The sequence below is a fragment of the Neomonachus schauinslandi genome, chromosome 12 (assembly GCF_002201575.2).
Source record: "Neomonachus schauinslandi chromosome 12, ASM220157v2, whole genome shotgun sequence".
In the NCBI taxonomy this organism is placed as follows: domain Eukaryota; kingdom Metazoa; phylum Chordata; class Mammalia; order Carnivora; family Phocidae; genus Neomonachus; species Neomonachus schauinslandi.
Window position 1 is genome coordinate 37,756,689 of NC_058414.1, and position 27,478 is coordinate 37,784,166.

The window sequence follows — 27,478 nt, forward strand, 5'->3', positions numbered from 1 at the left end:
TCTCAGAGTCAAAACTGTCTATGGAGGGAGGGAGAGAGGGAAGGGAGGTGAGAGGAAATGGAGGAAGGTAGTAAGGAGAGAAGGAAGAGTTTTATGTTATTCTTAACAGATTTCTCCACCAAATGGGACAGGCTATGAGTGGTCAGTAATGGCATGACTGCTTCCAAGCTCTCTCTGCTCCTTTTTTAGGCCCAAGAGTTCAAATTGTCCAAAAGGAAATTGGTATTTATTTTAGAAAGCATGTCTGTTAAGCTGATAGATCTGTTAATTATGAAGTAATGGCGAGTTTGCTTTTTTTGATGAATATACTCTAGGTCCAAACCAGTGGAAACATACTGACCATTCAGGATGGTAGGAGACACACGTTACCTCAGTTCATGGGGTTTTAGAGTCAAGGCTACCCAAAGATACAGCCTCAGCAGGGGCCCTGCCAGACCTCTTGGAGACCAGGAAAATTCTCTTCAAAGGATTCCAGGACCTGGTGGTTTGCAGTTGTGAGGACACTGGTTATTTCCTTAGAAGTGGGCTTTCTTTGCTTTCTATCTGACAGTTCCTCCAGTTCTTCCATCATCTTGTATAGAAAGCTGGAGAAGAAAGCCTCTGAATGTCCCCCAAAGCTGAACTTCCGTGATGTCACTCATCACACTCACACTATATAGGGCCTCGGGACCTGTCTTCAGCGCTGGATAGCACAAGTCCTCATGGAATTATTAGTCTTGAATATTTTCCTGGCAGTGAGGCTCTTATGAAAGAGTTTAATTATATGTGGTCTTGAGATTTTGTTTGAAATGTTCCATGGTCAGAATTTGAACCCAGAGTCCTTTTCATTTTTTTTTTTTTAAAGATTTTATTTATTTGAGACAGAGAATGAGAGACAGAGAGCATGAGAGGGAGGAGGGTCAGAGGGAGAAGCAAACTCCCCGCCGAGCAGGGAGCCCGATGCGGGACTCGATCCCGGGACTCCAGGATCATGACCTGAGCCGAAGGCAGTCGCTTAACCAACCGAGCCACCCAGGTGCCCCCAAAGTCCTTTTCAAATAAGGCATTAGGATGACAGCAAGTAGGCAACAATATTCTTACTTCCCGCCTAATTAAAAAAAAATGGGGATGGTGTTGGTTGTCCCAAAAGCATTGTTACAAAGGCAGTTCACTTGGGAGCAGGACAAGATAGTCATGCTGTCATTAATTATGGCCTGTTTATAAACTTTAAAACAATATCCATATATTTAAGCACCACTGTACCTTTTTGAATTATGAATGGAACTCTTAAAAAAAAAAACAACTTCCTTGCTACTTTGATTAATTGATTCAGAAATGAATAACCAAAGGGGAAAATAATCCTTAGGTCCAGTTTATCTCAGATATGTCCAATTACAAGAATGTAGGCCTGCAGAAAAAAATATTTTTTTGGTTCTGCACAGTTAGAGCTTTCTGGGCATTTTTACTAGACTGTGGAACCTGAGCTTAAAGTCAAGCCTTAGAAGCTAAATTATGACTGGATAGATAGAACTGCAGAGATTTACCTCCCATGAGGTGTGTGGTTTCATTTTCAAGGAGTGGGATGGGGGGAGGGGATGAGACCCAGCTTCATGGAGACATTCCCAGGCTTGTTAAGCTGGAGACGCTGGTCTTATCTCCCCCTAAGACATATATTACTTTCTGAAGGGTAAGAACCCAGGATCCTTCCCTAGTTGAATTTGTTTACATGAAGGCGATAAGATTTTTCTCCCTCTCCCAGAAGGGAGGTGGGGACAGCACTACTGTCCCTGTCTTTAATCTAATCATCCAGATTGGTATTTTTTAGATTCCTCACCTGTAGACCAAGAATAGGACGACAACTGGCTTTCATTCTGTCACTCTGGAAAGACGAAAGTAGGGCATGGGGACCCAGTGCAATAATTTTCCGTAAGTAGTCACCCATTCTCCAAAAACCTCATATTTGCATTCAGGAAAATAGAAATAAATGTAGATACTAAAAACTTGCAAGAGTCAGCTCAGACATGGGTTAACATGCAGATTCCAGGTGAACTCCTCCCTTCCTCTCTCCCAGATTCTAATTCGATAAGTCCAGGTGCCCAAGAATCTGTATATGAGCAGCTGCCCCGGGTGACTCTTACCGGACTTGTTTGGGAAACACCGCGCTGGTCCACGACCCAGGAATAGAAAGTGCTTCTTACAGAAGACCAGTCTGCCTCTGCTAGCGTGGTCTCTTAAGTCCAGTTATTGTTCCCCCTCTACCCCATCTTTTAATGGCAAGTAAGTAGACTTCGGGATACAGAATTTTTTTAGTTTAGACTTTAAGATGAGATTGAATGTTGACACATCTCTCGTTGGGCTTTCTCTGTTATCCTTACAGTCCCCTTTATTGTTTTTTTTAAAAAAAGAATTCACCATCATAATCATCAGATATCCTAGAATCTTTAAATGACCAGTCATCATACTCACGCAACCTGCGATCTCAGTATTCTGCCAAAACTTCACTGGCATCTCCATTTTCTTTTGTTACTATTTTTATAATCCCTTTACATTTGTAGATTGCTTTGCAGTTAACAAGATGCTTTTACATTTATTGTCCCATTGGAGTCTCACAGTAACTTTGGAGAGAACAGAAACAGTTAGGAGTTACACTGTTTATGTAAATTTGAAATATATTTTGAAATATTTGAGGTATATAATATTTAAGAATATTTGGAGTGCGACGTGAGAAGACTGAAGTCCAGTATGCGTGTGGGTCATGAGTTGTCTAGCTGTGGTGTGGAGGCACTTGTAATTGAAAGGCAATCTCTTTGTTGTCATGACATCAACAGCCAACAAATAATAGGCATTGTGTCAAATCTCCTTTGGACATATTGAGGGTTGACCTCTTCCCAGATGCACAGAAACCACTGCCCGTTCCTGCCTCAGCTCCTGATAATTCTTTTTCTCTAACCAAAAAATATAAATACGCAAGTACACACACTGATAAAAACATCTGTTTTCAAACTGTGTTTCTCAAATGCCTTTGAATCCTTTAACTGTTAAACAATAACCATAGGCCTTTATACTTTCACAGTTTCCCAAGCACTTTCACGCATACTATCTCATTTAATTCTTAACAATCACATATGAGCTACATAAAATATCCACCTTTTACAGAGGAGAAATAGAGGCTGAGAGAAGGCTCAAGGCCCATGTATTCAAGAGGTGGCAGATCCGGGACCTCCAAGTAGAATGTTAAGACCTGCAGTCCGGTCTCCTCCGAGGGGGTGTGAGGGTGATCGGCTGCAACATCTGTCACTCCGTTGATCACCTGGGTCGATTCAGCTGATGTGGCTGGCTAACACTCCGATTATGATGAAAAACCAATAAGGTGTGTTTTCTGCTTAAAGTGTCATAAGCCCTGAAATTTCCAAATTATGTAAATACATAATTTTCTAAAGTCCCAGACTCGTGGAAGCATGAGTTCAGAGAAGGCCAGCAAAGAATGCTGGCTAACAGCTAATGTCACGGGCAGTGAGGTGCTGCTAGGTCACCCAAATAAGGGGACTGGTGTGGTGTGGTGGTTAACCCTAATAGCAGTTCCAGAAAGACGGTGCCCCTCTGACTTTAATTCATCCACATCCACTTAATAGACCCATTTCATAAGAATTCACTATGGCAATAGCGATATGAAGATGTTGACCATTGTTCTAGAATTCATTGCAATGCAAAGAAGATAGCTACTAAGATTAATGTCCTAGTCAAAAATGCAAAATTTTTCCTCTATCGTGTAGAACCATTTGTCAAACTGTTACTTTGAACTTTATTCAGAGTCCCTTCAGAATTCAGTTCAACAGGTGTCACACCTGCCCTTCCTTTGTCTGACATGTGCATTTTTTCCATAAAACAGGATCTTCAGAGGCAGGCTGGAACACTGGAAACCCAAGCCGTCTCCCGTGCCTCACGCCTCCACCCGCTCGCCGTGCATGCCTTTCTCGTGGTTTAATGAGAGCCGAAAAGGATCCTATTCCTTCAGGGACCTGCCTTCACCTACAAGTCCCCTTCAGCCTTCTCCTGAAACTCTAATTTCAGATAAAAAGGGGTCCAAGGTAGAAAACACATGGATTTAAAAAGCAAACAAGAAAGCCCCAAATCCTTCCTCCTCTCCAGTCTTTTTTGGAAAGGATTCTCAACTTGTGTGTTTACTCTGGACCCAAGAAACCAATGTGATAACACTGCAATAAGCCATGTGTGGGGAAAAGGAAAGCCTCATTTAACCGTCCCCTTCTTTAATGCTATTCCATTCTAGATTGTACGTTGATCTTTGATTTGCCTGTCTTTTCACATATTGCTATTTAATCTCAGTTTGACAGTTAAGCCATGCTGGGAAAGATGCATTTGAATCATGGAACAGTATGATAGATCTGTTTACCAAGTATTCCACTTTAAATTACATTACAAGACTATTTTTATTGTGCTCTTCGAGATTTACTGGAAAACAAATAAATTTGGGACTGAATATGTGTTCAATATATCTAAGTGAAACTCTTTAAAACAAACCAATGCTGACATAGCACGCTTACTTATTTTTTCTTTTAAATCAAACTTCCATGTTGAAAAACTTAATCTCATCACCAAAGTTCTCTAACTTTAGCAGAATTAGAAAATATAATTGCATGGGTGTTGTTTGTTTTTAGATGCATGATGGTTATTTCCAGCATGACGCTGCAAACCTTACCTAACATTTTATTGAAACACATACAGTGGCTAACGTTCACATGTTGTTTGGTCTCCTTTTATCTGTGTTCGCTTTTCTTTCTCAAACAGAAACGTGTGATTAATGTGACTTGAATTTAACTCTTTTCTTGAGGTCAGCGGCTCACAGGGTCTTGACAGGGCTTGGGGCTGTGTGTCTGTTGACCATATCAAATAGTAATGTGTTGTGTTAAATGCTCTCCCGCTTACATGTTCTCCTAGCCTAGCTCCACGTGCTCGGATTTAGTCTCCGTGTCTAAAGTTTTAGCAAACCCTGGGGTTTGTTTGGAACTGAATTCCGCAGCCTCTGGCATGGTAGTTATTTTTGACAACCGACTGAACCCAGTGGCAAGGGAGCCTAATGGAAAAGTAACGGGCCAGTTCCTAAGGAAGTGGAATATGGAACAAGATGGTGTTGGCCACGGGCTTAGAGTTCCTCAGAAGCCAGTCATTCTAGAATTACTAGCAAAAGAAGCTTTGGCAGCAGTAGACCACTTGGATCTTGAAACATTTTCAGTATTGGATCTGAGAAATCTAAATGTAGTTTGAATAATTCTACCATTATCTTGCACTGGAGAGACTCCAGATTTGGTTTAAAATATTTTCACAAATGCAGCCATGTGGTCATTCTGAGTTTACTTGACTTTAATAGCCACTGAACATTTTGATGAAGTTCTGGGGAAGTTTTTTGGTTTTTTTTTTTTTTCTTTTTACACCCTGCCTCCCAACTCCACCGGCCCCAGGCGATTAATTGGAGAGTGTATCTGTCCTGCAGCCTCTTTGGTGCCCTGCGGGCTGCGTAAGAGTTGTATTTTAGCATGTAACTACTAGTGTATTGTCAGACTGTGACCTCCCCCAGAACTCATCATCTTGAAGGTTATATCCAGAGGAGGATCTGCCCTTTCTCACAGTATTTATCACGGCCAACAGCAAGTGCTCCTTCCCAGGGGTTGCTCAAGCTACCTTTCTACTATGGATGGCCATCTGTTCCTAATAACTCAGGCTCTCCACACCATCTTGTATTTTTACTTGCACTGTTACTCATCACGAGTAGGGTCAAAGAAGATAGGCTTATTAATATTACTCCTCTGAGCAGTTGCAGAGGATAATGAAGCCTGTATCCTTGAAGAGGGATTGAAGAATGATTTCTCCAAAACACCTATCCTTCCATCTGATGGAGAAAGCACCCAGAATTCCCTATCAGTTACAAAAGGCCCAGCACTTTCCACCACCGCCGCTTGAAGGTCATCACCAAACTAAATCTGAATTTCTCCGAAGATGGCTTTAAAGAGAACCTTTTTAGGACTTGCAAATACACCTACCTCTGGTTCCCTCACTGTGCTCATTTAACACTGAGCTTCATTTATTTTTACAGAATTTTACCTTCAACGATGACTTCAGTCCCAGTAGTACGAGTTCAGCAGACCTTAGTGGCCTGGGAGCAGAACCCAAAACACCGGGGCTCTCTCAGTCCTTAGCACTGTCGTCAGATGAGGTACGCTCGTGGCGCTCACACAGACCCGCTTTCTCAGGTCATGCACTGTACCCGTCACCTCTCCCCAGGAAAACATTCTTAAGTAGATTTTGCATGTAAATCATCGGGACCATGGTTTCTTGTTTGATGTGAAATCTTGATTTCTCTCTCTTTTCTCTCTCTATCTCAACATGAAGGCAAAGTATTGTTTCTGAGCCCCTTGGAAGCTCTCCAGGGACCTCCCCCGCCTTACTCTGACTTCATTGAGAGGACTCTGAGCAGGGGGCTGGGGGTAGGAGCCTGGGCACCAGAGAGCAAGAATAGGGAGCAGCTCAGAAATCACAGGGGAGTTTACCGACTGTCCATCCCCTCTCTCCCTCGCCTCCCCCACCATCACCCTTACCCCCCGCCCCGCCACCCTTACCTCCCCCACCACCCCTACCCCAACCCGAGCGTGGCCCCTGATTGAGAACCACTGCAGTGGAGAGGGGAGAAAAACTGGGTGAGGATCACTTATTTAGAAGCCAGGGTCAAATTAGCATTGCCAAGAATTCCCAGGAGATCAGTGTGTTTCCAGAGAAACAGGAAATTGCATGAGTGAGGGACTTAGTGCCCCAAGAGATACGGAGAGGACAGAAATGCCACTATTTAGGGCAGGGGGCCGGAGAAGGAGAAGCACTGTACATAAAGATACTGTTACTCCACATATTTGCTCTAAGTTATTTCTTTCCAACATGATTTTCGTTTTATGAAACTTTTTGTCTCTTAAATTTTTCTGCCCATACTCTTCAGGCCCGGTGTGATTGTAATTTTACATCTTTGTACTATGTATGTCGTGTCTCCTATTTCTATAACACTTCTCTTTTTGATTCCTTCGTTGCTCCCTCACTCAGAGCCTGGATATGATAGATGACGAGGTGAGCTGTCAGTGGGCTGGGTGCGGTGGTTTCGGTGGTACGGGGGAACCTCCCCTTCTGTCTCTGCGAAATGATTTAAAACTCACACAGGACAAGAATACTTGTGTCTGTAGTGGAGGGTTTCCTGGTGTGAAATCATTTTGCTCTCTGCCCTTGTCTGTCCCAAAGTCGAAGAGATGTTTCTGAGGCAAGATGATCACCAGGTTCTACCTGCAGAGTCCCTCGATTGATCCCCCATCACCACTACCTTGACAGGGTCCATTCTGTTCCACCTTCTCTGCCTTCATCTCGGCTTACCCCATCCTGCCCCACCCCGTCAGCGCTCCCCGAGGTGACTCCTGTCTGTCCTCTCAGGCCTGTCATCGCCTCCATCGCCTCTCAGCTTAGAGGTTCTGGGAACCGAGCTGCCCTCTGCACTGGTCAAAGTGGTGTTCTGCACTGGGCAGAGCCTGAGATTCGGGATAAACCACAAACTGTTGAGCTCTCCCGGTCACTCGCTGCGTGCTCCAGACAGACACGTAGACTGGCTGAGCCTCACTTTACTCATTTATTAAAAGTCATTATGGACATTACCTGCCCCGCCTTCCTCACGGGTCTGCTTGGCCGTGCAAATGAAACCCTGGCTGCAAGATTTCCCCTCACAATGCTTGAGGACTTAAGGCTTTCCTCTTCGAAGGGAAAGATCCCTCAATATTTCTAAATGTATTTTTATATACCTCTAATGTCTTATCAGAGGCTACACGCAGAGCGATGCCTTGCATATAGAGATCAATCAAATACTTGTTTTCTGCATCTCATACTCTTTCCACAGTGTTCTAATGTAAAGGCTTGCAACATCAGAGTGTATTTTTCAGTAGGAAACACCCTACATTAATAATGCTGCTTTATCTGGGGGAGTTTTTAAATTTCCAAATACCTAGCAAAAATGTAGGCGATAACTACATGTGTGTGTTACACACACAGCTAGAACCATTAGCTTATTCATTTTATGGTTTAAAGATAAATGTGGCTCTAGTAGGCAAGAAATTCCTTTTGATAGCATAATAAGCCGTGCTGAGCCATAGCATTTTGGTCCTTTAACAACACTGCGTAACATTCCTACCTCAGATCCTTGATGATGGACAGTCTCCCAAACACAGTCAGTGTCAGAATCGGGCCATTCATGAATGGAGCGTGCAGCAGGTTTCTCACTGGCTAATGAGCCTAAATCTGGAGCAGTATGTATCTGAATTCAGTGCCCAAAACATCACTGGCGAGCAACTCCTGCAGTTGGATGGAAATAAACTTAAGGTAAAGAATTATATCTCTGTGTGAGGTTATCAGGTGTAAGTTGTGTTGCTCATGGCACCTAGAATGTTTTCCTTAGACAAGAGCGTTCTGCATCTCTGAGAGGGAATTCTCACCAACAGTCCGCAGAAAGGTCGTTGCATCATTTCTGAGTAGTAAACGAAGTTTCGGAAAGTTGTCAGGGATTCTGAATCAAACAAGAGGCTGCTGAGTAGGAGAGCTAGGGACTCACTCCATTGCTTCCACCGGGCAACACGTGGTCCATATATGAAGGCTGCTGACTTCCTGTGTCGTAGGAGTTGTAATAATGGCCAAGGTGGACTTTTTGATCACATGAGAGTGAAACCTAGATGCACGAATCTTTCCTTCTTTATTCATTTCCTCTCCACCCCCGCTCCTCCCTGCACACCTCTCCAAAACTGGGACGATGTTCTCTTCAGAACTTTCTCCCCCAAGTATGTGCAGGCCGTGCGTCCCCCCGCTCCATCCCACTCTCATTTCGCCTGTCCAGTCCATCCCTTTTAGAGACTGGGGGGCGGGGGGGGCCGGGGGGCGGGAATTCATCCCTGTAGAAAAAAGGGCAAAAAGAGCTTACATTTGGCTCCCCACCCCCAACTTCAGTCCCCTGCTGGGCTGAAGGGCAGATGAGTATCCTTGACAGTCTTGAAAAGGTTAGAGATCAATCAATAGTCTGTCAATTATGAAGGCCCCATTGACAAGGCTGTCCCTGTTGGGGAGATGGATGCATCCCGCTGTTGATTCTGAAGGTCATGAAACATTTAAAGTACGCAACCAACTCCCCTTATTCTGAATTCCATGCTCACTAAGCAACCTCCTCATTAACAGGATTCCTTTATAGGTTTGCCTACAGGTTAGGGAATGGCTAGTCATGCTGACACGAGCATTCCGGCCCCAAAGACATTTTTGGCCCTCATTGTAAATGACTGCATTGGCAAAAAGGAAGCCACTTCAGTTCTCTTTGCCCTCTTGGAGCCCTCTATGGCAGCAGGTGCCCACTCCTAGCTTTTAAAAATATTGATGAGTTTAGCAGTACTTTTGCCTGTAAATGTCTATGGCCCAAAGGTTGGAGAAGCAGAATTGTGCCCCCCCATTTTTTTTAATTCCTCCACCCATTAATTGCCAATTTGGAAAGCATGTATTTAATGGGGTTTAGGGTGTACTGTGTAGGCACCTCAGAGGGCAAATAAAACTCCGCCCCTGAGTATGGAGATTTTTGGCAAACGTAAGCAGCTCTTTCTCGGTTTTTACCTCTTTGATTATGTTTAAATCAGTTCTTGAGTCTGAACACATTGTGATAGCAACCTCTTCCTAAGGAGAGAGGTCACTGGGTTTCAGGTTCAGTTTGTCTATGTATTTCCTTCCTAGGCTCTGGGAATGACGTCATCCCAGGACCGAGCAGTGGTCAAAAAAAAACTCAAGGAAATGAAGGTATCTCTAGAGAAGGCTCGGAAGGCTCAAGAGAAGATGGAAAAACAGAGAGAAAAGCTGAGGAGGAAGGAACAAGAGCAGATGCAGAGGAAGTCTAAAAAGACAGAAAAGATGACCGCTGCATCGGAGGGCGCTGGTGAACAGTAACACACACCCCCCTCGCACACAGCTCTCCCCCCTTCCCACCCTGCTCTCCTCCCCGCGGACGAAGGAACTGATGGAAGGGGTAACGTGCTCTAGGCCGACTGGGGAACTGCTTGTGGCAAAACTGCAATTTTCTGCAATAATAGAATGCACTTTTAATTTTCACCTCCTGAAATAATCCCAAGCCACCTTTGTTTATTACCAAACCAAGGATCTCGTTTGTGAAAGATGCAGAATAGCTGTGTTTCTCTCTTCTCATACTTACCAACCCCTTGTGGGGGAACCAGAGTCACCCTGCCCGAGAAAAGCATGCCTTGCCCCGGTGGTGGTAGTGGGGCGCCACGGCTTTTCAGTCCGGGAACCCTGAAGCTGGGCAATGGCACGTATCTGCATGGCCGAGAGCGCCGCTCTGCCGTGAGATCGGGGCTCCAGAGTACTCCGGTGTGTGGGAGAGCTTCTCCCCTCGCGTTTGTGTCTGGACAGTGAGACAACCCCACTGTAGGAACACGGGTGCTCCGCCACATAATTATGTACGGCGGCAAAAGGCAAGCGAACTCTTCTGCTCGCTGGGCATCTGAAAGAGAGAAAAGAATGTGTTATTTGTTAACCCCAGAAGGAAGCAGAAGCCTGCAGAATGTGGATGTGGGTATTACCTTGGGGTTCTGAGGGTAACATTTATCCTCCAGATTGAGCCGAACACAGGAAAAAAAGCAGACGTTAATGCAGCCCGGGATATGGGGATCCGTTGTTTACTCTGCTCCCGCTGCGTGTTCAGTAGTTCACCGACACACAGAACGTAGTTCCTTTTTTCCCCAACAAATTGAACAGGAAATTGATTTTTAAGGAAACCAACATTTTCAGGTCTCCTCTCCTGGGGAAAATTCTGGCTAGTCTTCAGCCTGACTGTGACACAATCAGGAACTTGTCACATATTTTCTACTTAAGATTTCCCAAGTGGGCTCAGTTAGTGTTTTAACAAATGTACTTTTAAGAAAAATAGGAATACTGGTTAGAGAAAATTTAGATTTGAGTAACACGCAACCAGAGAAGCGATTTTATTGAGCACACGGACAGTTCCCGTAAAGGAGAGCTGACAGTTGGATTTTAGAGATGTTTTGAATGGTTTTTCTGAGCCATTCTCTTTCATTCTTCAGAGATTTCCATGTTACACTTAGAGCTTGTTTAAGAGAGTCCACAGGATATAGTCTACTAGCAGAGACAGTTAAGCTTATTTGAAAGCCAGTATATGAAGGATTTCAGTATTTCATCAAACTAATTCAAGCATGGGAGACTAGGGCAGAAAGAGGAGAAAATAAACCCATCTTGAGAAACTTCAAATGCTCGGTTGTTTGTTGTTGTTGTTTTGTTTTTTATGCTCGTGTCTCTGGTTGTCTTTGATGCATTGGCTATAAAAATGAGGTCATCCACTTTCCAAGGGACGGGTTTCAAAATAAGAGTTGAGGCCAGATGAATCTTCAACTAGTGTTTTACTTCCTTTTACTACGCGGTAGGGGGGTCTCGGTCCATATTGTACACTGGAAAGGTTTATACACAGAGCTGGGGGAAGGCTTTTGAAGGTTACAGTTAACAGATAATGGAAAGGGGCTCCTGCCCATCTAGCACCATCTTGTATTTTGGACATTGTGACTTATTTTTAATTTATTTAATTTATTTTATTTTTTTGCTTGCCTGAATATCTGAAATCTGGAATTGGCTGAACTAGAAACTTACAATCCTGTCTTTCCCTAAAGCCTTTTCCTTTTTAGTGACAGAATATTGTCTGTTATACTTTGATCCTTTTGTCCCTAATACAGATCGTTCATTCATTCAGTGCTCAGAAACATTGATATAAAGTAACATTGTGTTTTACAGTTATGAGAGTCACTATGTATGTTTTTCTGACTATCTTCATTTGGTGTATGATAATGAGATTGCCATACTGGATACTCTATTAATACTTGAGATGTGTGGTGCTTCACTATTTATTAATATGATGAGAAACAAGGAACCACTATTCATGAACTACAAAATTCAGTAGATGTTTCCTAATACCAAAAGACTAAATTAGTCCAAATCTGGTAATACTATTGCTTGCTATTGTAAACTTTTTGCCCTTTTTGCTTATCTTTGGGGGAAAAAAAAGTGATCTGGATCACACTGGAAGTTTTGCTCTGTATTCATTTTAAGAGTGGAAATAGAGGATGACTATCTAAAGTTATGTTTACACTTTGGTAATATTTGAAAATGGACGTATATACTGGAAATGTCTGTAAGTCTCAGTCTCTGCACATAATTTATGATCTCTATTATATTGCATTTCCTTAAATGTCTTAGAAGTATTGTTCTTGAACTTTATTTGTACACTTCCAGTGAGTAGACCAATGACCAGCTGAAAATGTTATAAATCAAATTCTTATTCCTCAAATCACTTAGTTTGTATTATAACTATTTTTATTTTTAAGTTAAGTTACAGTGATTTTAGGTCTTACTGAGTTATTTTAATATTACTACTTAAAACTGCTGAAATCGTAAAAGGCACTTGATTTGACTGTCCAGCCAAGATAAAATGTAAACTAATTGATCAAAGAGTATGAAAACAAAGTGCAGGACCTCAGAACTTAGGAACATTTTGTTTCCGTACTATTTCTTTTCTTGACTCTAGTGCATGATGCCTAATCGAGGTTCCAGTGTCTTCAACAGCTCCTACTTTAATGCTAGTGGTTTTCGGTGTCCATACAGTTTAATGTAGACTTGTTGTTTCATGAACCTTAAAGACTTTGCAGTTTTTTATTTATCAGAAAATGAACAGAAAGGGAATGTCTGGTTACTTTGAACTATATTCCCTAAATGACAGCTCAGTATGACTCTAATAGTAGCCAAATTGTTTTGGGGTATAGGTAATGCTTTGGGGGTGAGGCCAAGCTGTAGACGGGGAGCATTGTATGAGCTAAATGTCTGGGACAGAGTTTTCCATTAAAGGACTTCAGTTTTTATAACAGATTACTTGATTTAAGACCATCTCCCTTAAAGTAACTCACAGTTTATGCAATAGTTTTCTCATTTTTTTTTTTTTTTTGCCTGATTCCAAAGTGTACTTCAGAGTGATACATTAGGGCAGAAACCTAATTTTGCCCATTTGGACACATTGATGAAGTCCACCATTAATTTCATGACAATAAAGCTATCATTCTATGTTATCCTCCTTTAGCTGGGGTTGACGTGGATTTCCGGCCCTCAACGTCACTGAAGTGTTCTTACCCCCCAGTGGTTTGTGACTGCAGTATTGTAGTGCTCATTCCAGACTTAGCTTTGAAGGGGCATGAAATGGGACCACCTGTTCTGGGCTTCTTTGTTGTTGTTGCAAACAAAGTGGCAAGAGGACAAGGGAGGAACCAAATTAACCCTTGCTGCTGCCTTTCATCCTGTGTCATCCCTGGCCCAAAATTGTAAGCTGTCCCCGAAGATTCTAAAGGGAGATGTCCCAACAATTCTGAAAGAAATGTTTATACTTTGGAGATGTTGTAGCTCCTCATTACATTGACATATTTAAGAATTACCAAATTCCATTTGAGCAGCTAAATGTTCTGTCCCAGTAGGGCCCTGATGAGAGGCATTTCACTCTGGTGGACAGCAGTCACTACAGTTCATGTCACCTACTTAATGCTAAGTCCTCAGTGCTTTCTGAAGGAAAGGTAAAATGGAAAAGAAAAGCCCAGGGTTTTTGAAAAACATCTTTTCAAATTTACCTTTAATGAAGGATCTACCCGTCTACTATTCTGAAGCTAAACATTGAAGGATGAAGTCCAGAAATAAAATGTACATATTTTCCACGGAGTTGTTTTCCTTCTAAAAATGGGGGTGGGGAGTCAATGCTCAAAAGAAAGCCGTGGTATAAGAAATATGAATGTGTGTCAGTGACTCATTCCTGAAAAACAGCCTGGGTATGTAGGCAGATTTTTGTTTTTATATTTGTCTTAGGTAGTTAAAGTCTCAGGAAATTTAGTCTTGGTCCAACACACTGGGGGAAGAAATCATACTAGCCAGGACACCAGTAGATTTTGAGTAACTTTGAACCCCTACCGCACCACTGGCAGTATAGAATTGATCCCACCAGCAAGTCAGAGGGCAAAGAAGCTCACAGAATCCATTTTCCCCTGGAGAATAAAAGCCTCAAGTTCTACCTTAGGGTAAACAGAGGGTCTTTCAGTGCTCTGTGGATGTGTCGAGTGAATGGTTGTGACTTCCAAGTTTACATACGTGCGTGGTGTGGATCAAACACAGCATGTGACTGCTTCCAGATCTACAGTGTGGGGAAGGACAGAAACGGGATGATTTCCAATCCTTGGCCCTACCCCAACCCCAAAACTGCTAGAGATTCAAGAATGAATAGGAGGTTAACGCATAAGAGAACCAGAGGCAACTTCTCAATAATGTGCATGCCACGTGTGTAGATGTACAGAACTCCCTGTGTGTGAATATATTCCTACCTTACACACACACACACACACACACACACCCCTCAATCACATTGCATAAAAATATATATATATTGTATATGGAACTTGGTAATGTCAGTTAGGACCCTAAGCAGTAATCATAACCTTATTGCCACTTTTTGTGTGTGTATACATTGAATGGCTCATAAGATTTTGAGAGATTTTTTTAAAGTAAGTATTTCTACTAAATGCACTTATCCTTCTACATGTTTATATATTTTGGTAAAATTGATTTATTAGATACTTGGTATTTTAGTAAGATAAAGTTTCCTCAAATGTTTGGTTAATGCTTTGATGTCAAGATTGCACATTGCTGAGTCGAACCTCAGAAATTTATGCAGCTTTGGGCATTTTCAACTGCGGACCGCAGTTTCCTCGGCTAAAAATTGCACCGCGTGTTCTTGTGCATTCGCTCATGCTCCGCAGTGACATACTTGGTGGCTGTGATGCTTAAGTCACTAACTACTGGCTCTCTGATGGCACTGTTGTCATCACATGATCATTTATTAACTTCTTTTGTGGAGTGACGGCATGGTTAGGTCATTGCCAAATACAATGCAAGTGGATGTGAGCGTGTGAGTATGTTGTTGGAAGGTGTACCCGTCTCTTTCTTTCAGCGGTTTTATTCACACACCCAGGTTTTCTTTGAAGGATTTAATCTTTCATCCGTGAAAGAACAATTGGCCACAAATAGTTAAATTACCTTGGAAAGCGGGAATTAATAGGCACTCCAGCTAGATAACACCTCCCAACAACGTCAGATGTAGTTAGTGTTTTGTAAATCTCCTTAAATATTTATATATATATATATATATATATATATATATACATATATGTTTTCCTTAATATTATTTATGGTCACCACTACTGCTTTTGTATTTTTTAATGGTGTTGCAATTAAACCACGAGTATGCCTGCTACTCGTCAGTAACAAAAGCAGTCCGCTGAAAAAAGAAACGAGAGAGAATGAATTCTGTTCCATTGTAAGAAGTTGATTTATTTTAACCTTTCTTTATGTATCGCTGCAGGAAAAGAGTTGTTTGAAAAACCATTTTAAGTCCAATAAGTATGGATAGCATGTTATCTGAAACTTTTAATTTGTACATTTTGGTGTCTGATCATTTGCATGGAAGAGACAATAGTACCATGTCTGACTCGTTCTCTTGTGCTTGGTTAATATGTACTTCTCTAGATTGTTCCGTTTCAAGCAACATTTCTTACTCTTTGGTTTTCAGAGGCATTCAGAGCAAACTATCACAATGGTCCTCTGTTTTCTGACCATTCTAAAAATACCTGTGATTAAATTTAATTTGTCAGTGTAAATAAATTTCTTGCCAATGAGTATTATTGTTGTTAGACAACGAATGCAATAAAAAGAGAAATATGGACATCTGTCGGAGTAAGCTGTTTTTTTTTTCCCCCCCTCTTCCATTTTCACCCTGAACTAAAACAAGCCTTGACTGGGCAAACCTGTATTAACTGTCAAAATACATCTATCTATCAAGAGCAAAGTGCACGTTTTCCATGGAAATGAAAGGAAAAATAAGTTTTAGCCCCGGAACAGTGTAAATTGGCAGCTAGCATTACATATGAAAGCACGATTATGGAACTGGGCATGAAGTGGGAGATGCTCCGCCAGAAGCTCCCTCACCCGCCTTGCGGTTCCCGCAGCGCGTTTCCGATACCTGTCAGGCCAGCAAGGGTCTGTGACAAAATGCATTCAACAGCTGGCCTTACACAGCACGGGGCAAGCCCAGGTCAGGCCGGCCCCCAGGACGGGGTTCTTAGGGGTTCTTCGCAGCAATTTTATTTCTACAACCTTAAATGTTCAGAAGACTTGAATATAGCAAATGAGGAATATTAATTTCTCCCCCCACCCCCATCCTCTCTCTCTCTCACCCACACACAAACACACACACACGAACCATAATTGATCTGTGACTAAACCTTCAGCAAAAAATAAATGAAATAAGCTGGTTTTTCTCTTCCTCGGAGTGTGTTACGAAACCCTCACTGAGGGGAAGCATGTGTCCCTTTCGACTGATCGCGAGCAAATAGGATAGCTTGCTTTCTTTTTCTGGTGGGTGGGTCGGGGCAGAATTTGCTTATTCTGTCAAGAATAAGAGAGAACAGAATATAGTTATTTCATTGATGATATCAAGCAACTCTTTTTAAAGGAAATATGGGGGCTTTTTCGACATAAGCCCAATAGTCATCGGTAGTTTCGAAACAGTATTTCAGAAAATCCAGCTTCAAGGGGCTGTGAACAGCATCACCGAGTAACTGAGCACTCATAGGGCACATGATATTATGCTCATTGAAGTTGTGACTAAAATAACTCTAATCTGATATGAGGAAAGTGTTTTTCGATCCAAACAAAATGTTCCCCTTTATTACTTTAAGTTAATAGCCTTAAAATGTTGACAGTTCTCAGTTTATCAGCAAACCGTTTTTCCCAGCATGCCAGACCGTCATCATGGCAAGCGCCTTGGAAGAACTTTGTTTCTAACGTGACTGCCTCTAGCATCCCAAAGACATCATCCGGCCTGGAAGCCATACTTTCAAAAGAGACAAAGACAGGTAACCTTTTCAGACCAGCTTTTATAAGAAAATGACAAAAGTCATCTTTTCTTCCTAATCACGTCCATCAGAAGATACGCCAAGACTGTTGATTTTTTAAATTTTTTTTGTTTGCCTTTCTACTGTTTTCTTCTAATCCTCCCCTGAAAGTTACAACAGAAAAAAAAAAAAAAAAAAAAGGTGGGGAGGGCACCTGGGTGGCTCAGTCAGTTAAGCGCCCGTGACTCAATCTCAGCTCAGGTCTGTCTCAGGGTCATGAGTTCAAGCCCCATGTTGGGCTCCACCCTGGGCATGGAGCCTGCTTAAAAATAACAACAAAAAAACCAGCGCCCCCCCCCCCCCACCCCCGCACTTGTAAGAATACTGTCTTTGGGGCCATTTAGCTTTACCTGAGTTGATTACGGGCTTCAGTCTGTCTTCAATCACTGAAGCAAACAAACTTCTTTTCACTGGGTCAAAGCAACTAAAATGTGGAGTTTATGCTGAGATAGCAGACACTCCCAAGAATGTTAAAAGAGTTTCCTACATGTCATCGCTACCGGAGAATTGAGTGAGGGTAAAAGGAGAAATGGGGGTCATTTCGGTTTCTATTTCCTGAGAAAGTCCTCCATCGAAGGGGAAATGGGAGTCAGATTGTGCCAGTATGTCCGATGGCTTTGCTAAGGAGGGATGCCTGGAGCCCAGGGAACTTCGTAGGTCACATCTAGTTTCCCAGCAGGCGAACCAGAGCCCCTGAGTGAGGACTGCCGGCTGGGACGACTCGTGAGATCATCCCGCTCCTCTGTTTCCCAAACAAGATTCAGCAAGGCAGCAATAAGCTCACGTGCTCCCAGGAAACACATGTCTTAGGGAAAGGACATTTGGATCACACACAGTTAAATGATTTAAGGCCTGACAACCGACACCGCAATTTTAGCCATTTTATTGATAGGATTTTTATTGGTAATTAGACTGATTTGCTACCGTGCTTTCAAAAAAGCCTTATGCGTTGATTCTGTTCCCGGTTAAACAGCACTTTCATCCTTTCAGATGTCCAAATGGAGGGTCAGTATTCACTGTTCAGATGAGATCACTGTGGTCCCCGGAGATGTGGCAAGCAGTTGAAATGGTGGGCTCACGGCGTCCGTGGCTCGGGGGCAGATCGACCTGCTAGAGCTCACAGTAAAGAGCTTTGTGGAACACGGTGCCGACCAGCAGCTTCCCTTTGTACACAGACGCAACCGTACTTCCTTGCAACACTGTACCATTTTCTGCATAAACCAGTGTAACTTTGGGTTCTTCTGTTAAAATGTCCTGGATTTGGATCACCTATCAAAGAAATAACATGAGCCTACCCTTTCTTTTTTTTTTTTTTTAAAGATTTTATTTATTTATTTGAGAGAGAGAATGAGAGAGAGAGCACATGAGAGGGGGGAGGGTCAGAGGGAGAAGCAGACCCCCTGCCGAGCAGGGAACCCGATGTGGGACTCGATCCTGGGACTCCAGGATCATGACCTGAGCCGAAGGCAGTCGCTTAACCAACTGAGCCACCCAGGCGCCGGAGCCTACCCTTTCTTTTAAAGTCACTCCAAAACATAACGTTAAAGACGGGTCACTTCTCCATGTGAAGAAGCCTGTAGGTAAATCATGTTTTGTTCCAAAATTACTCTTTATGGAAGACACTGGTTTCCTTATGGCAAAATGACAGGTTTTAAGCAGGCGCTCTTGAAAAGAGATAGAGACAAATAGGCCTACCCAGCCTACGGAAGAAATAGGGGTGAGTAACTCAGCCTGGGTGGGTGACCCAGGAGTAGTAGGGACTATGGGAAATGGGGGAGGAGGGGAGAGATGTTACTCAGTAATAATAGTTAAATTATTGCCATGCTAGAATTCAGGCCAGTTTTGCACATTTACAGATAAGCTAGGAATTTGGGTGGTTACACTTAATTCTTGGTTTTTAAATTCTGGCAATTAAAAAAAAACAACAACATATCTCTGTACAACACTCAGCTGCTCCTCTGAACTTAAGGTTCCAACTCTAAAAATACAGGATTTTGTAAGTTCAGTTTCCGTCATTTAGTTGAGCAGAAATACGATGGTGTCATTAACAACAGAGAAGTGGCGTGCCAAGCCGATCACATGCAGTAGCTGATATTTGGCCATTTTGGCCAATAAAATGGCAATTTCATATACTCCACACCACAGTAAAGAGCACACTGTACGGCAGGGGCCCAGGGTCCTGTTTTGGATCTTCAGCTTCACATTTGTTTCTCATTTGTAGAACAAAGTGCTTGGCACTAGGTTAAGTTTCTTTTCAACTCTAACTTCCTATCATTTTTAAGTCTTTAGGATAAAATACAATGTCTGGGAAGAAAGGATACTTACATATAAAAACACCAAATACAGCAGACTAGTGGGGGCCAGTGCCTATACATAAAGGGTTAATGGGAGCATTTAAAAGGACCTCTTTAAAACAGCCAGCCCCAGGGGCGCCTGAGTGGCTCAGTCCCTTAAGCTTCAGACTCTTAGTTTTCGTTCGGCTCAAGTCCTGATCTCATGGAGCCCAGCGTGGGGGCAATGCACTCAGTGGGGAGTCTGCTGGAAGATTCTCTCCCTCTGCCCCTCCCCCCACTAGTGCGTGCACTCTCTCTCTCTCTCTCTCTCTCTCAAATAAATAAATATATCTTTAAAAAAACCAAAATAGCCAACCCAAAAGACAGACGTAGTAGTTACTTACTGGCAAATAGGTGATGGTGCACCTTGACTTAAGTAAGCCTCTTTCTAGTAAAAGTCAGTCCCTCTTCTGTGGGGCAGTGTATTAGATAATGGATTGTTATTACTTTTTACTATTCCTTACCAGATCCATCATTAGGAAGGAAGCACTTTTTCCAGAACAGCAAACCAAGTCCATGCTACTGCAAATGACCTAAGTTCACCAGATGAGCTAACAAGCAAGAGCAAATTAGAATCTAACATTCTGCTCTGTTCTGAACAGTGAACACGCCACAGCATACATTTCTCCAATTCCTGTTAAACATACCATACAGCAATCTTAATAGCTAAGAACCAGGAAAAGGCACAAAGGATTGCCATTAAACATAATACGATTGTCCTGTAAGCCTAGAGAGAAAGGGTATGAAGGGCCATAAAGTAATTGGAAATACACATTTGGTTTGGGGTTTATTTAATCTAAGACACATGGGCTTTTATTTATTTATTTATTTCATGACATGTGGGCTTTAAAAAAAGATTTTTTTTTGGTGGGTGGGAATGAGACTGACTCTTAAAACTAAGCTTTAAAAAGAATACATAGCAGTAAACTGTGTCAAAAATTGTATTGGTTATTTAACGTAAATAACAAGTACAACAAATACATACTGAAAAACTCAAAATAAAAAACCCCAGATGAGTCACAGTAAATGTTCAAATGCCTAAGGCAAAGTGCGTTTCAAATTCTTGTTTGCAGTGCCCAAGTAGTCCGCCGGGTAAAGACCATGAACATAAATGGGGTCTTTGGGTACTATAACGAAGATGGAAGGAAAGATCTTTTAAACCAAAATAATTCCAGCAAGTGACTGATCTTCCCATTCTGCAGGGAAGGTTTAGAGAGCATGGTCATTTGCACACTAGGACTGGTGCACTGTATTAACTTGTGCATACACTGACCCACGGGAAGAGGGGGTTCAAAGGACAGGCAAGTGACAAATGATTAGACCATGGCCCGGCCGTACATTCCATGTTTTAAACTATTGTGCATTCCCAGGTTGAAGAAAGTCATTACCGAAGTGAAAACAGGGACTCCAGTGTAGGGCTGACTACCCTAGCCCAGCCCCCCACTCTGCTGAGACTCTCACGAAAGCCTACCAGAAGTCTCCCTTGCCCCCCCAGCTCTGGGTCAGGGTAGGCCAAGGAGTAGCAACAGCAGGGGGATGGTAGGACTGAGAGGGAGGTAGGGTGTTGGTTCCAGGCTTCCTCCCTCCAGGGTCCCCACTGGTTGTCTACGTCCCCCAACCAGAGGCCAGCTTCCCCTCAGAGGACCCTCTCCACACGCAGCTCTCTTCTCGTTCCAATTTCTGGTAACCATTTCCTGCCTCCCTCGCTAGCCCTGAGATAATGCATTATCTTCTGTTCATTTCCCTACGTGCGCCCACACCTTTGTATAGAGTGCCCTTATTAAATCCCCTCAAATTACCCAATTTAAATGTACCATCTGTCTCCTGCCTAGACTCTGACTAAAATGCCTCCCAAAGTCAAACTTCTTTTTATATCTCATCATTTGGATCATCTATCCGCATCCCTCCTTATATTTGCACATATAATTGAGATTTATGTTTCCAACTGAGAAACAGCGGGGAATAAGGTCGCTGATCTGCTTTATTTTTCAAACTAACCTCTGATGCGGGAGGATTCTCCCGGTCATAGAAGAAGATCTTCATGCCATTGGGATGGCATCCAACCCAAAGGTCCCCCGTCACAGGATCCACGGATATGTTATCCACGAGTGTGTTAAGGTCCAGGGACTTCCAGGTTAAAACCAGGGAGAGAAGGAAGGACAGAAAGTGAAAACAATTGAGAGATGACAGAACAATATGTCAGGGGAAGCTATCGTCTTGTCCTCCCCGGTCACCGCCCTGCTGGTTCCAGAACACAATTCTGCTGCGTTTCAATAGCGCCTGGGGAATTCCTCGGGCTTCCCATCTATGCTAGCATTTCATCAGTTTCCAGGACAGAGGAGGGAAGGGGAAGATGCAGAAAGCCAAGCAAGACTGTTAGAAGTCCGACGAAATCATTCGGACTAACATCTGCGCGTGAACCTAAAACCGAAGGGAAAAAAAAGTTTTTAAGCGCGGCATAAAACAGTTCCTTCTAAAACGGCATGTGCAAATGATATTTTTATAAGCATTCAGAAAACAACCAGGCAATGTAGATTCATTTTTGATGAGCGCATCGATGAAATGTAGGCTCTTCTTAAATGGCTAATCATAGGCTGTGCAGCCAGAGGAGAAATGATCACCCAGGGTCTAATTTTTGCTGTGGAGTTGGGGAAAAGTTTCTTCTTTAGTTTTTTGATGTTATTCCACTCCCTGTTCTTCTGCTGTTTGTTTTCTAAATATAAGTTGCAAGCACGTCACAACTGCACAGATTGCTGTCGAGGCTTCGTACCAGGATCATAAATAATACCAATGATTCTTAATTCCACCATTCATCATCTTGGCTGCCTTCTACTGGGGAGAAATCACATCTATTTGTTTACCTCTAGCTCTCCGTTGGAGAAGTAATATCTACCATGTACCTCAAACAGAGGCCAGCATCCCTCAGTGCCCAGAGACCGTGTAATAGCTGGTGGTGACTCACCGCAGAGGCCAGAGTGTGGGCAGGTGGCTGCAGCAAACCAACGTGGCGGCCCTGCCCCGTACTTCCTACTCTAAATGAGACCTCTCCCCCTCGACGTCCTTGAAGGGGCTGCAGGGCTCAAGCCTCGCACCAGAGCCTCCACCCAGAGCCATCATTCATTCTTACCCTGGAGACATCCAGGTTGGCCAAAGGAGGCGGCCAAGCAGACATCCTCTGGCCAAAATCAGCCCCAGGCCTTCTCTGTCCCCCCAAGCCCCCTTCCATCACAGTGTCTATAGATAGTCTATGCCGATCCCGCCATTTTCTTTAGATGAGGAAAATGTGTGTCTCCGGGTTCTGTGCTGTTATCTTTGGAAGGGGTAACAGCCAATTGGTGAATTGCATGGCCGTTGAAAGCCTACAGAGATGTGAGCTGGGGGTGAGAGAAGAGAAGGACACCCAAGCCCGGGGAGCCCCGTTCATTTGATACACGATTACTGAGCTCTGACCATGTGCTCTGCAAGCAGCTCAGCTCCTGGGAGAGTGGGTAGGTAAGTGGCAGGCCTGGCTCCTGCTGAGGAGGGGCTGACAGTCCAGCAGGGAGCCCCTTTTGGGCCCAGCAATTAACTCTTGTCTTGCAAATCTCTAATTCCTAGCAAAACTCACTCACTACAATGCATGCAACTGACACATTTCAAGCCTCCACAAAGCCAAGCGGAAGATGGTACTTTTCTTGGTAGAGGAAACTTAATAAATGATTCTCATTGGGAAAAAACTGTGTCCTCTGTTAACAAATATCCCAGTTTTTAGAGAATGGAAATGCACTGAAGTGGGACTGATTCATTGGCTGTGTCCTGGAATCTTTTTCTTTTTTCTTTTTGTGGAGAAGGGATTATTTTATAGCGGTATAATATGCATAACATGAAATGTGTCATTTTAACCATTTTAAAGGGTACAATTTAGTGACATTAGTACACTCACAGGGTTGTGCAAGCGCTACCCCCTATCCATTTCCAGAAACTTTCATGATCCCAAACAGAAACTCTGTACCCAACAGCTCCCAATTCCTCCCTCCGTGAGCCCCTGGTAACTCCTATTCTATTTTCTGTCTATGATTTTGACTATTCCAGGAACCTCATATAAGTGGAATCACACAATATTTGTCCTTTCGTGTCTGGCTTACTTCACTTAGCATAAGGTCTTCAAAGTTCCCTCCATGTTGGAGCATGTATTAGGACTGCATTCCTTTTTAAGCCTGAATAATATTCCACTGTATGTGTATACCACATTTTGACAGGACATAAATCTACCCACATCTCATCGCAAATTCTAAGATCAGTCTCAGCTCATTTATCAAATTCCCTGACACTCCAGGTAATAATGAATTAACTGGTCTTGATTAATCTGTTCCTTCAAAAGAAAAAAGAACATTACAGTCACAGGGGTAGACTCAACTGAATTGTTATGTCAGGAGACAGGGGCCTTACCTGTTGCCAAAAGTGGGAGCCAAATCTAAAATAGGTCCTTGGCAGGACCAGTGTCTTTATCATTCTGTGTCGCATATATATTGAATTGGGCTCTATTCTTATAAAATTCTTTAACTTTCAATTTACAGAAGTACTTATTGTTACAACCACCATTTGTTTTCATTCCCTCAGCCAGTAGGAGTGTGTAAAATTCCATTTTACTTCAGCTAATACCAAATTGGCCACGCCAATGATTTTTCATGTCAAACATGATGCTACGTTGGATACTGCTTTGAGGTAATTTTCTCGAAGTGAAGCCCCTCACGATAATACATTGGATGTACTGACGGGAACAGCCCCACAGTGCCTGGTGACAGCGCCTCAGACTGGGGGCGACTACAGCAAGAGAGTCAGGTCCTGTTTGTAAGGGACAGGAGACTACTTTCACACTGCTCCACTTTACTGTTATTTTCTCTTTCCTCTCCTTTGTGTGTTTACCTCCGTTGACCCAAACCTTCAGATCAGATCATAATCGGTAGGGGTAGAAGAGAAACCCCTGAAGCATACCCAGCTCCATCGTATTAATCGAACAAGTCTTTGTTGAGTGCCTACTATGTGTGGGGAATTCTTCCAGGAACAAAGAGAAAATACCCCGTCCTTCTGGAACTTACACCCTAGTGGAAGAGGCAGACGATAGTGAGGATAAATAAAATATATTGTATTTCACTTATAAAATATAAGTAAAATATATAATATTAGTAATGAGGTCATGGAGAGGACATGACCACCAGGTGATCCTCAAGCTGGACCCAGACAACTGGAGGCTCCTTAACCCCTCCCTTGTCCTTGGGATGTACATTCTCTCCACTGTTTCCACAGTGGGAGCTGTTCCAAGGACATAGCCTTGAGAGAGTAATGTGTTATTGAGACCATCTGGACAGTATATGTGGCTGAATCCAGTTAAGACCTCTATAAAAACGTTTAAGATTCTGGTCGGTGGGTGTGGAGATCTACTTGTCTCATGACTGCTCAAGACAAGCCTCGTATGAAATTTCCCTTGCTTATTAAACCTTCCACCCACAATCTGGAGTGGTCTGCCTTCTTTTTTGATCTCTCCTTGCCCTCTGTGTATGGGGGCCAAGGGACCAGTTTCAGGTTGCACCCAGGAAGCTCCCCAGATTACAAACTAATAATTGGTGAGCCAGCCAGGAGACCAGAGAAATGGGCTTTAGGAAAGAGGCATCCTTGGGGAAAATCCCGAGTTGGCCACTGACCTCTACGTGGGGAAGGGTGGGCCCCATGGCAGATGCCTGGGGACGGTGCCCAAGCTGATTTAACACACTACTCAGCCATAACAAGGATTGAGATCTCATGATTTGCAAAAACATGGCTTGACTTAGAGGATATTATGCTAAGTGAAATAAGTCAGACAGAGAAAGACAAATACCATATGATTTCACTTATCTGTGGAATCTAAAAAGACCAAACAAATGAACAAAGAAACAAGGGAAACAGACTTACAAGTACAGAGAACAAACTGGGGGTTGCCAGAGGGGAAGGAAGGCGTTGGGGGGGTAGCAAAATAGGTGAAGGAGATGAAGAGGTATAAACTTCGGGTATAAAATACGTAAGTCACAGAGATGAAAAATATAGTCAATAATACTGTAATGTCATTGTATGGTGACAGTGGTGACAGACAGTGATGACACTCGTGATGAGCATGGAGTAATGTACAGAGTTCTCCAATCACTATGTTGTATACCTGAAGTTAATGTGTCAACTATTTAATAAATAATTAACTTAGAAATAAAGGAAGTGGGAAGAAGAGTTGCAGTTAGAGAAGGACGTGTGGGTGCCCACTACTCTGTAGCCTCGGGGCTGGCAGACAAGAGGAGAGAGCAAATAATAAGTTGAAGACCCTGCATGCCATTTTGCAAAGCTGGGAGGGCCCAAGCTGCCGAGGATCAAGGTCCGAGCGCTGTGACAAGGTCTGATTGGGACACTAAGAGGTGGAATGCCTGGGAAAATGGGGGAGAGGGAAGAGCACATGCTGTGAAGTGAACGAAATGCCCCATGCTGTCCAACCCCGAGTACAAAGGCAAGCAAAAGCAGCACAACGACCCCAGCCAGCAGGGCAGCCTCCAACTGAGGAGACATTCACGAAGAGAGAATGTACTTCCGCTGAGCTTATTGATACAGCTGCCAAGTTCCAGCAAAAGGCCAGGGCAAGTATCCTAGCATGGTTAGTGCACCTATGGGATACGGGGCAGATGGCATTTCTCTGGGCAGGAAGCAGAGAAAATGAGCAACTTCACCACGCACCCTGCTCCCCAGCAGCGCCGGCATGGCGCTCAATGGTTCAAAATACTCACTCCCTTATAGACTGGATTATTCTAGCCTGCAGGGAGGTTTGGCCCAATGAGGGACACCTCCCTGGGCATGTGGAACCCTGAAAATCTACAGAGGAGGTACAACAATCCTTAGGGAGTTGGGAATGAGCCAGGCAACCTCAGCCTCTGTCTTTAAAGCCCTAATCAGGCCACATTCACGGCAAGAATGAAAAGTGGTATACTCCGGTCCGCCCCAACACCTGTTATGGGACACTCATGTCCAGGTTGAGCCCAGTTGTGGGACAAGATATTTATAATGTTGGGCAATCCATTGTTGGTTTGGGGAAAACTGACAAATCCCGGGACTGGTACGGGCTGTGGGAAAGACTTGAGACAGAGAGATCACCCATAAAACCTAAAGACTATCCTGATCGGCCATAAAGGTCCAGTAAAAATAACCCAGAAACAAATGTGGTTTAACCTCATTGCCGTAGGGAGCTCGCCTGAACAGAAAAACTGACAACCCAACACTGTGTTCACTGGCAGGTGGAAAGCCATAAAACCTGAACAACAATCCAGACCTGCTCCATCTGCCCCTTACCGTCCCTGATGCCCTGCCTGCTCCAGCAGAAACTTCGGGAATGCAATGCTGTTGAGGGGGGTGCCTCCCATACTGCAGGTAACAGGTACAGGCCAGGACTGCCTCCAAGTGAGGGCAGGTACAGATGATCAGAGGCCTCAAGTTGAGCTCACTCGTCATGGTCCTCCAGGAGTGACAGCTCTGCTGGAGCCTGGATCCAAATGTACTCTAACACATGGTGACCCTCAGAAGTTTTCAGCACCACCAATGGTTACAGAGAGCGAATGGTTATGGTTAAGAAAGTTCTTTGACGAAATTTAGTGTTCCTCCGTACTACCCCAGGAATATGAGGTTTTTCTTTCTCCAATACCAGAGAATCTATTGGTTCGAGTAATCAAACCAGTGCCGAGGAGAAACACCCACTGGGAACCAGTAGGCCTGCCAGCCCTTCAAAAAATGGTAGCTGTTAAACAATATAAATTGCTTGGGTGCATAAAGAGATAGGAGAAACTATCCAAGAACATGCTGCAGGGCATTCTGCAAGCTTTCCTGGAACTGCTGCAAGGGAGAAGATGGGTCACAAACCCACAGAAAATTCAAGGCCCAGGAACCGCCACAAGGCTTTTGGGAGTCATTTGGTTGGGCAAGACAAACGTTCCAGAAGCTGTGATTGATAAGGCGCAAGCTTAACAACCCTTAAGAACTTGAAAGCGGTGCAAACCTTTGTAG

General features: G+C 43.4%; 2 protein-coding genes across 5 annotated transcripts in view; one reads left to right on the forward strand and one right to left on the reverse strand.

Moving 5' to 3' along the window:
• PPP1R9A (protein phosphatase 1 regulatory subunit 9A) overlaps positions 1 to 10,279 on the forward strand; it is a 296,367-nt gene extending 286,088 nt beyond the window's left edge. Inside the window, exons 15-18 of one of the 4 annotated variants that reach the window (XM_021689633.2) lie at positions 3,869 to 4,067; positions 6,089 to 6,208; positions 8,212 to 8,394; positions 9,778 to 10,279. In XM_021689633.2, coding sequence (XP_021545308.1) covers positions 3,869 to 4,067; positions 6,089 to 6,208; positions 8,212 to 8,394; positions 9,778 to 9,987 — 712 coding nt within the window. In that variant the 3' untranslated portion in view covers positions 9,988 to 10,279. Of the gene's footprint in view, positions 1 to 3,868; positions 4,068 to 6,088; positions 6,209 to 7,080; positions 7,105 to 8,211; positions 8,395 to 9,777 lie in introns of all 4 variants that reach the window. The other 3 variants (XM_021689637.2, XM_021689634.2, XM_021689636.2) reach the window with 3 other exon arrangements.
• A 7,930-nt stretch (positions 10,280 to 18,209) lies between these two features.
• PON1 (paraoxonase 1) overlaps positions 18,210 to 27,478 on the reverse strand; it is a 32,053-nt gene continuing 22,784 nt past the window's right edge. Inside the window, 2 exon segments of the mRNA XM_021689518.1 lie at positions 18,210 to 18,368; positions 21,431 to 21,559. Of these exon segments, the coding sequence (XP_021545193.1) occupies positions 18,210 to 18,368; positions 21,431 to 21,559 (288 nt within the window).